At 37.0% G+C, this 9,185-nt stretch overlaps 2 protein-coding genes across 2 annotated transcripts; both read left to right on the top strand.

The window, feature by feature from the left end:
• The first annotated feature begins 1,060 nt into the window (after positions 1 to 1,060).
• LOC131636595 (ethylene-responsive transcription factor 1-like) lies at positions 1,061 to 2,079 on the top strand. Its single transcript, XM_058907206.1, has one exon. It carries the CDS (start codon positions 1,090 to 1,092, stop codon positions 1,714 to 1,716), a length of 627 nt encoding a protein of 208 aa, XP_058763189.1. The 5' UTR covers positions 1,061 to 1,089; the 3' UTR covers positions 1,717 to 2,079.
• A 4,054-nt stretch (positions 2,080 to 6,133) lies between these two features.
• LOC131636597 (uncharacterized) lies at positions 6,134 to 8,110 on the top strand. Its single transcript, XM_058907208.1, has one exon. It carries the CDS (start codon positions 6,134 to 6,136, stop codon positions 8,108 to 8,110), a length of 1,977 nt encoding a protein of 658 aa, XP_058763191.1.
• The last annotated feature ends 1,075 nt before the right edge of the window (positions 8,111 to 9,185 follow it).

The raw sequence follows: 9,185 nt of genomic DNA, 5'->3' as shown, positions 1-9,185 counted from the left end.
AGAAGTGTCGAATTCTGCCATTATTGAGGGTCTCTAAGACTCATTCCATAATGGCTTCAGGTCATCAGTGCAGAGGTATGAATAAGAGCTCCCACCTGAGAGATAAGCAAGACATTCACTCTTGAATTCACCCATACTACTATCGTGCAACATGATTCCCTTAATCCATTCATTCACCCTCTCAATTTTACACAATATAGTTACAACCTCACTAGATTGACTTCCAAGAGATGATTTAAAGGTGTTTTACGGGAACAATTTTAAAAATTATTATTATTTTGAAGTGTTTTCATATTTTAAAAGTGTTGTAATTTTTTTTTAAAATTATCAAATATATCACTTTAATAAATAAATAAAAAAATTTATGAGTTACCTAAAGAAATTGAGTTATTATTAACATTGAGGACAAGAGTCACAACAACAAAAACTTTTACGAGGGAGAGATACAAACATATGAAACTCATCAAACATAATCCTCACTTTTGTTATATACCGATTTCAGAACCTTTTTGAAAAAAGAAAAATCCAACTTATCAAACCCTAAACTCTTATTTTCATCACACTAGATGCATTTATCTCCTCAAGGATGAAAGGAGATGTCAAAACCAAATTATCCTCGATAGAGATGCAACTAACTTAAAAGATAAGAATACAAAGCTAAATCTAGTTGGCCTTATTTGTCCTGAATGTTAATTTAAAAATTTTCATCTAATATTAAATAGTGCATTATTTATCATTACCAAAAAAGAAATATTATCCATTAAGTATCTATAAATATTTAACTATATATAAAATAATTTAACGTCCACTTGCAATAACAGACAAAGGGAACAGATATTAAAATATAAAATAAACAAAGGCTTTGTATATTCATTATTTTGTAACGTCTATTGGCACAACTCAAAAATCCATGAAGTTTCACCGAAGTGACCTCAAAAGGAATATTAATTTAAAAATGAATAACACCACGCGGTTCAAATGTCAGTTTCTTAATAAACAATTCAATAGTTGCTGTATATAAATAAAGTATAGCACAATGTTCCCAACACTCACTGTTAGATCCAAAACATCACTACACTCATTCAAAAAATGGCTTCCACTACCAATGATTCAGATTTGGCATATTTGGAACACATTCAACAATACCTTCTTTGTGATGATTCAAGCTTTCTAGCATCTTATCAAGCTTCTTTAAGCCCTAAAAGTGACAGTGATTCGGAAAAATCTATAGGAACGGGTGAGGTAAGCGCGGCTCCAGTGTCTTGGAAGCGGTACAAGGGAGTGAGACGTAGGCCGTGGGGGAAATTTGCGGCGGAGATCAGAGATCCAAAAAAGAATGGTGCTAGAGTTTGGTTAGGAACTTATTTGACCGAGGAGGAAGCAGCTTTGGCTTACGACAAAGCTGCTTTCAAGATGCGTGGCCATAAGGCCAAGGTTAATTTTCCCCACCTCATTGGCAACGACGTGTCTACATCGGAGCCAGAAAGGGAGGTGGTTTTGAAACGAGACTCACCCAAGCCCTCTTCTTCAGAGGGAAGTTGGGAGTCATCGTCACCTGGATCGAAGAGGAGGAGGGGTATGGCTGACCTACTTAACAAATTAGCCAAGAATAGAAGTCAAGCCATGGTGGTTGAAATTAAAAATACCTCACAGGAAAATGACTTTGAGCAATGGGTGAATGAGTTGAGTGATTGCACTCTAATCTGGAGTTCCTAGTGTAGTTCTGTTAATGTATTTTTTTTTTATTTGTGCCATTTTTTAATATTTTTGCATCACCCTGTTGATTTTCAAGGGATGATGTTTAAGTAAAACTACAACAATTAATGTTGTAATTTTTCCGAAAGAACGTTCTTTTGGATTTGATGTTAAGTTGGAAAGGAAAAAAAAATTAAGATCTAAGGTTTCGTTTTATCTTTTTGTAAGGCAATTAATATTGACAGATATATGTGTGTCAGAATGATAGCAATCTTACCCATCATTGAATTCACGCCAAATGAGTGCAAAAGTTAGCTGAAAGATAAAAAAAACCAAATTTCCTTCCTTTGTATTTTAAAAATTGGACTATTTATTGTTGTGGGGATGATAACTCGATGATATGCTGGGATTATTGAAAACATTATTCTCCTCTAGAAAAAGAATCAATTCTTAATTTCTGGAAAGGTTCGAGAATGATTTCATAGCACGTCCAACGGATCTACAAATATATAATCCCATATTATATACTTGAAAGGTGAATTCTTATTTACCCACCTCAAAAAGGTGGGTAAGGTTACCTTTAGTGTAAAATGCATTGAAAACATCAAACAATTGTTCTATATGATAAATAATTAAATACATAAAAATTAAATGATGTCATCTGATTGGTGGAATGTACACTACCCATCTTTTTGTGATGGGTAGAGAAGTTGTCCCCTACTTGAAAATAGGTCAAGTTGACCTGTAAAAGACTATGACCTATCGAACGTCGTACTCACAAGTTTTTCTTACTTGAACAAGACTAGTATTCTTTTAAAAATGCTTAGCTAAAAAGATGATGCTTTATGTTAATATTAAATCTCAGATTCATACTAGTATACTAGTTCATTTCACTATGAAAGCGATCTATCTATTACGATGTTTGATGAAGAATTATCAAATAGAATACTCAGACTTGCTCATAATTTTTATTGACTTAAATAAGCCGTGTGATAGAATATCTCGAGAGATTTTGTGAAAAACCCTAGAGAAAAAAGGGGTTAAGATTGTATATATTCTAACTGTAGATGTTTTTATATTGGTTATATTTTGTGATAAAACATTCATATGATATGTGTGAGGAAGCATGCAGGATTGTTCGTTTGAGCTAGTACAGGTTTTGTTGGATGTCATGCTCGATGTCATGACATCTGTGTCTGACAGCAGTAGCCGTTACTTTTTAAGTTGTGATGTTTCCTTATTTATTTCATGCTACTATTTACGAAACTATATATTGTGTGTTGTATGATTTGTGCTAAATTATCTCGGTTTACAGCTTATGAGAACACCCGGTTGATGTGGAAATTAGGTTAAGTTAGTTAACCCTAATTTATGTGTGGAAGGCCCATGGCCCAAGTCCTACTGCCTGCTGACTATAAAACGACTGCAAATCCTACTTTCAGAGGCAACGATTTTGAGCGTGAAGATCATTATACTCTCTGTGTTTCCACCGTGTGTGTTGTTATTGTTACTTTGTGATCCAAACAATTATCACGTAGATGATTGCTTTGGAGTAGTATATCTTTGAGTTGTTTGTGTTAATTGTCACTCTAAGCTTTTAAACACGAGTGTGTGTCTCTTGATTGAAGCTTTTAAGCAGATCAAGGTGTGTTTTTGAAGTGTGTCTTCTCTCTGAATTTGTATAATGTTTATTTGTAATCACTGCTGTGATCGAGGGGGAGTGAGTGGAGATACTCAGGTCTAGGAATATATTGGAATTACATTGGGTAGGTTTTAAGTTGTAAACGGGGGAGTTTAACTCCGAATTAATTATGCTTATATTGGATTCCCTCCCTGGCTTGGTAGCCCCCAGAGTAGGTTGTTTGAACCGAACTGGGTAAACAATTTTGTGTGTTCTTTATTGTTTTTATGCGTTACTGTTTTAATTATTTGTGCTGTGTAATTGTAGATGTCATAACATCCAGTACGACATCAAGCGTGAGTTACTAGAATTTTCAATTGGCATTAGAGCTGGCACCCTGCCTGTTTACATCTGGGTGAGATCTAGGGACAACAAAATTCTGGTACTATGAACAAGAATAAAGAAGAAACTGCACAACACATCACAACACTAACGAGTGCTTGTGAATCTGATGATGATTCCAATGAAGATGAACTGACCTTTGATGAGCTTGCAACCTCCTATAAAGAGCTATATGTCAAGAGTACTGAAGTATGTAAACAAGTAGAGAAGCAAAAGAAGCTCATAAAGGAATTGGAAACTGAAAAGAAAGAATATCTTGCAACCATGGATTCACTCAATGGTGAAATTAGCATGTTGAACTCTAAGATTGATCAGATGTCAAAATCTGTCAGAATGTTGAATTTTGGAACTAACTCCCTGGAAGAAATCCTGCAAGTTGGACAGAGATCAGGACACATGTCTGGAATAGGATTTGTGGGCAGATCAGAATCCATCTTAGGACTCAATAGGCCAAAACCTGAAGTCCACATGCCAGTTCGGATGTCAAGACCAATGTCACAAGGTCATGAGGATAAACCATACTAAGAAAAAATTTAACAAATGGAGATGTCACTACTGTGGAAAATTTGTTCAGATAAAACCTTTTTGCTTCAGACTTTATGGTTATCCTAATCAGCCTCTTCAAAAAGGACCTAAGCAGAACACCTTAGTCAAGAAACAACAATGGGTAGCTAAAGGTACTGCCTTAATGGCTCACACTCCCTTACGGGTGACATCAAAAGAAGACTGGTACTTTGATAGCGGCTGCTCTAAACACATGACTAATACAAGGAATATATTGGTAGATGTCACTGCTCATTCCTCTAACTATGTGACGTTTGGTGATGGAGAAAAAGGAGAAATCCAAGGGATTGGAACACTGGAATATCTTGAAGGTCCAAATCTGAACAATGTTCTTCTAGTAAAAGGACTGACTGTGAATCTAATCAGCATCAGTCAACTATGTGACCAAGACTTCAATGTTAGATTCACCAAGAAGGAATGTATCGTCACAAATGAAGAACGCAAGGAAGTCATGAAGGGATCCAGGTCTAAAGAAAATTGTTACTTATGGGAGCCTAGAATCTCTAATTGCTCCTCTAAACCCTCTATGACCAAAGAAGAGATTGAGGACAATCATCAAGAAAGATCAGTCAAAACATTGATAAATAATGTTGTTGAAGATATGGAGGAATCTGATAAAGAGACATTTGCCAGCAAACTCACGGCCAGTGAACTTGCTACTATTCTCTCTGAAACCCATCTAAGGAATGAGAAACTATATGCAAGAATTTTGGAGGATAGAAATGCCTACACTCTCCTTCAAGAGGAAAACGTAAGCCTCCGGTCAAACATTGAGGCTCTGGAAAGAAAGTTGCTGAACACGTCTCATAACAGAAATGTAGAAGTAAGAAATCAGACTTACTTGATGGAGCAGATAATGCCTAATCAAAATATTCAACATAAAAGAAAACATCAAGAAAGGAGAACATATCCCTCATATAAGAGATGCTATCAATGTGGCAGGACAGATCACTTGAAGTCCACATGTCCTGAAGCACATACACTTACCAGAAGGATGGTCTATCAACAAAGAAATTCTTCTAAAGCAGAGCCATATCACCTCGAGCTGAGTGATGAGATTGAGTATTCAAGTTCAGTCTCAAATACAAAGATCTGAGGAAAAATAAAAAGTGTGAAGAGAAGAAGACCATATCAAGCATCTAGAACTTGGTACGAAAGGATGGCTAGAAAGGGATACAAGGAAGAAGAGATAGTCAAAACCTTCTTTGTGAAGAATGAAGGGGAAAAACCCATGAGTACTCGGATACTTATGGATGGTACAATCCTTGGTGAAATGTCTGCAAAACAAATGCTGTCTGAATACAATGTCACTCGAGATGCCATGACATTGCACTGTGACAATCTGAGTGATACTAATATGTCAAAGAATCCTACTCAACTCATCATAACTAAGCATATGGATACTATACACCATCTCCCAAGGAACCTTGTGAATAACAAAGTTGCTACTCTGAAGCATGGAACCACTGAACTACAAAGTGCAGACATCATTTCTAAAGCTCTAAATGCTATTCAATTTGACATCTTGAAAAGAAAATTGGATATTTACTCCTATGAGGAATTATAGCAATTACAGTTTCTCGGGAACTACTTTTTGAACAAGAAAAATAATTCAGATTTTATGATTGGTCAAAATTTAAACTTCGCCCTCCTAGTACAATCTTTTCCTCTATACTTCCCAACTCACTACCATATTTACCTGTTTGGTCTCTTGCACTTCTCTCATCTTGCATCCAACCACAAAAACAACAAGATCTCTCTATCGCCTCCAAAGTCTCCCTCAATGTCTCAACAGTCAAACCCTCAATCTCCCTAAAAAATGTCCGCTTCCTCTGCTCGTGCTAAGACGCTATGAATGTCCCCATTAACCCTAATGAGATTCTGGAGGTCACTCCTTTACAGATGGTGACTCCATACGATCTTGTGGCAAAAAGGCCCAGGACTTCGCATGCACGAAGAACCAAAGAAACAACAAGGAGACCTAAAAAGCCCAATTCTGATCAGACTTCTCAATCGTCTGTGCCTCCCTCTAAGGAAGAACTAACTAAAGAAGGCTCTAGGTATGATCACAACGCCATTTCTAAAATTGTTACCCATATCCTAAATGAGAATAATGTTACATCTAGGATTTCTGTCCCTTTAAACTCTGTGCTTCCTGAGTCAAATGACATTGCGCATGTTAGTGACAATGCTGGCAACTATGTCCAAGCAAATAATGATAGGAATGCAAATGTTAATGAAGAAAATGATGATGTGAATATGGATGTGCATCTGGATGACAATAAAAGGAATGATGGTGTAAAAGATACTGTTGGTAAGGACGATGTTATTGTTAATAATGATCACACTGAGGTTCCTGGTGGTGCTGTGTACAATGAAGAGGTACCTAGTAATGTTTCTGCTGATAAGTGTGTGAACCACACTAAAGATGGTCAAACTGAAGAAAAAGAACCTGAGAAGACTCAGGCCAATAAAGTAATCAACCTTGATGATCTCTCTGATGATGACCGGGTTGCTTCTATCAATCCAAGCATAGCCAAAAGGCTAACGAGAAGGAAAGGAAAGCAAGTTGTAGTTGAAGACTCTCAGAAGAAAAAGGTTGTGGTTAAGCCAACTTCTGTTGGACCTAAAAAACCATGGAGCAAAGTGGTGCCTAAGAAGAGAAAGGCTAGAATCATTGCTGAGAATGAGTCAGATTCTGATGTTGCTGTGGATGTCAATGACATTCATCCCAATAAGAAAGTCTCTACTAGCAAGCTTGCTACTAGTGTCCCTAAAGTACCTATTGATAATATTTCCTTTCACTATCCATCCAGTGTACTCAGATGGAAATTTGTCTATCAGAAAAGACTGGCCTTAGAGAGAGAGCTTGCTCAAAATGCTCTTGAGTATGAAGAGATTATGAATCTTATTCATGAAGCTGGACTGATGAAAACTGCGACTCAATTCTCTAAGTATTATGAAGTCCTTGTGAAGGAGTTCATTGTGAACTTACATGAAGACTGTGGCAATAAGAAAACTAAGGAGTATTTGAAAGTTTTTGTTAGGGGAAAATGTGTTAATTTCTCCCCCACTGTGATTAACAAATTTCTGGAAAGATCCAATGAAGCTCGGCCAGAGCTGGAAGTATCTGATAATCAAGTGTGCAAAGTAATTACTGCTGGACAAGTGAAGACATGGCCTGTCAAAGGGAAGCTGAATGCTAGCAAACTAAGTGTGAAGTATGCTATACTTCACAGGATTGGAGCTGCCTACTGGGTGCCAACTCAACACAAGTCTACAATTTTTGTTATCCTAGGTAAATTCATCTTTGCTATTGGTACTAAGACCAAAGTTGATTATGGAACTTATATTTTTGAGCAAACTTTAAAGCATGCTGGTAGCTATAGTGTTAAAGGCCCCATTTCCTTCCCTTCTCTTATTTGTGGAATCATCTTAAATCAATTTCCTAATATTCTGAATGACAAAGATTGTGTGTGCAAAAGAGCAAGTCCGTTACTCTTTCATCATAAGCTTTTTCAAGGAACACATGTTCCTGATGTTGTCACAACATCAGCTGGACCATCCAAACATAGCACAACTACAAATAAAGCTGCTATGATTGCCATACTCAGAGAAACATGTAAGGAGCTAGAGTCCAGAAAATTGGCTTTTGAGAAATTGATCAGCTCCCTTGAAACAGATGAAGGAGCTGAGTCTGCAGATACTGATGTGGATGAACAGGGTGCAGATAATGATGAATCGGACAGCGAAATTAAGAAAGTAGCCAGTCCTGATGATGGCACAGATGAGGATGTTGGACTCAGCAGCTCTGAGTCTGAAGACTGAAGCAACTGTTGTGTCCAAGTTTGCTGTTGTGTTTTGTTCTATGTCCAGAATGCTTTGGCAAGATTTCTGGTAAAAAGGGGGAGTAAGTAATATGTAATATCTACTCTTGCAAGCTATATGCTGTGTGCAGCTATATGATGTGTTTTTTTCTGCTGCAAAGAATCTCTGATAATAAGGTGACAGAATGTTTTAGCCAAAAATTTGCCAAAGGGGGAGATTGTAGATGTTTTTATATTGGCTATATTTTGTAATAAAACATTCCTATGATATGTGTGAGGAAGCATGCAGGATTGTTCGTTTGAGCTAGTACAGGTTTTGTTGGATGTCATGCTCGATGTCATGACATCTGTGTCTGACAGCAGTAGCCGTTACTTTTTAAGTTGTGATGTTTCCTTATTTATCTCAGGCTAATATTTAGGAAACTATATATTGTGTGCTGTATGATTTGTGCTAAATTATCTCGGTTTACAGCTTATGATAACACCCAGTTGATGTGGAAATTAGGTTAACTTAGTTAACCCTAATTTATGTGTGGAAGGCCCGTGGCCCAAGTCCTGCTGCCTGCTGACTACAAAACGACTGCAAATCCTACTTTCAGAGGCAGATTTATTGAGCGTGAAGATCATTATACTCTCTGTGTTTCCACCGTGTGTGTTGTTATTGTTACTTGTGATCCAAACAATTATCACGTAGATGATTGCTTTAGAGTAGTATATCTTTGAGTTGTTTGTGATAATTGGCACTCTAAGATTTTAAGCACGAGTGTGTGTATCTTGATTGAAGCTTTTAAGCAGATCAAGGTGTGTTTTTGAAGTGTGTCTTCTCTCTGAATTTGTGTAATGTTTATTTGTAATCACTGCTGTGATCGAGGGGGAGTGAGTGGAGATACTCAGGTCTAGGGATAGATTGGAATTACATTGAGTAGGTTTTAAGTGAGGAGTTGTAAATGGGGGAGTTTAACTCCGAATTAATTTTTCTTATATTGGATTCCCTCCCTGGCTTGATAGCCCCCATAGTAGGTTGTTTGAACCGAACTGGGTAAACAATTTTGTGTGTTCTTTATTGTTTTTATGCG

The sequence above is a fragment of the Vicia villosa genome, unplaced genomic scaffold (genome assembly GCF_029867415.1).
Source record: "Vicia villosa cultivar HV-30 ecotype Madison, WI unplaced genomic scaffold, Vvil1.0 ctg.001792F_1_1, whole genome shotgun sequence".
Lineage (NCBI taxonomy): Eukaryota > Viridiplantae > Streptophyta > Magnoliopsida > Fabales > Fabaceae > Vicia > Vicia villosa.
This window is presented reverse-complemented; position numbering and strand designations above follow the sequence as displayed.

What these genes read in the sequence shown, in the direction of transcription:
- LOC131636597 (XM_058907208.1), top strand. Translation starts at nt 6,134, where the DNA reads ATGAATGTCCCCATTAACCCTAATGAGATTCTGGAGGTCACTCCTTTA.
- LOC131636595 (XM_058907206.1), top strand. Translation starts at nt 1,090, where the DNA reads ATGGCTTCCACTACCAATGATTCAGATTTGGCATATTTGGAACACATT.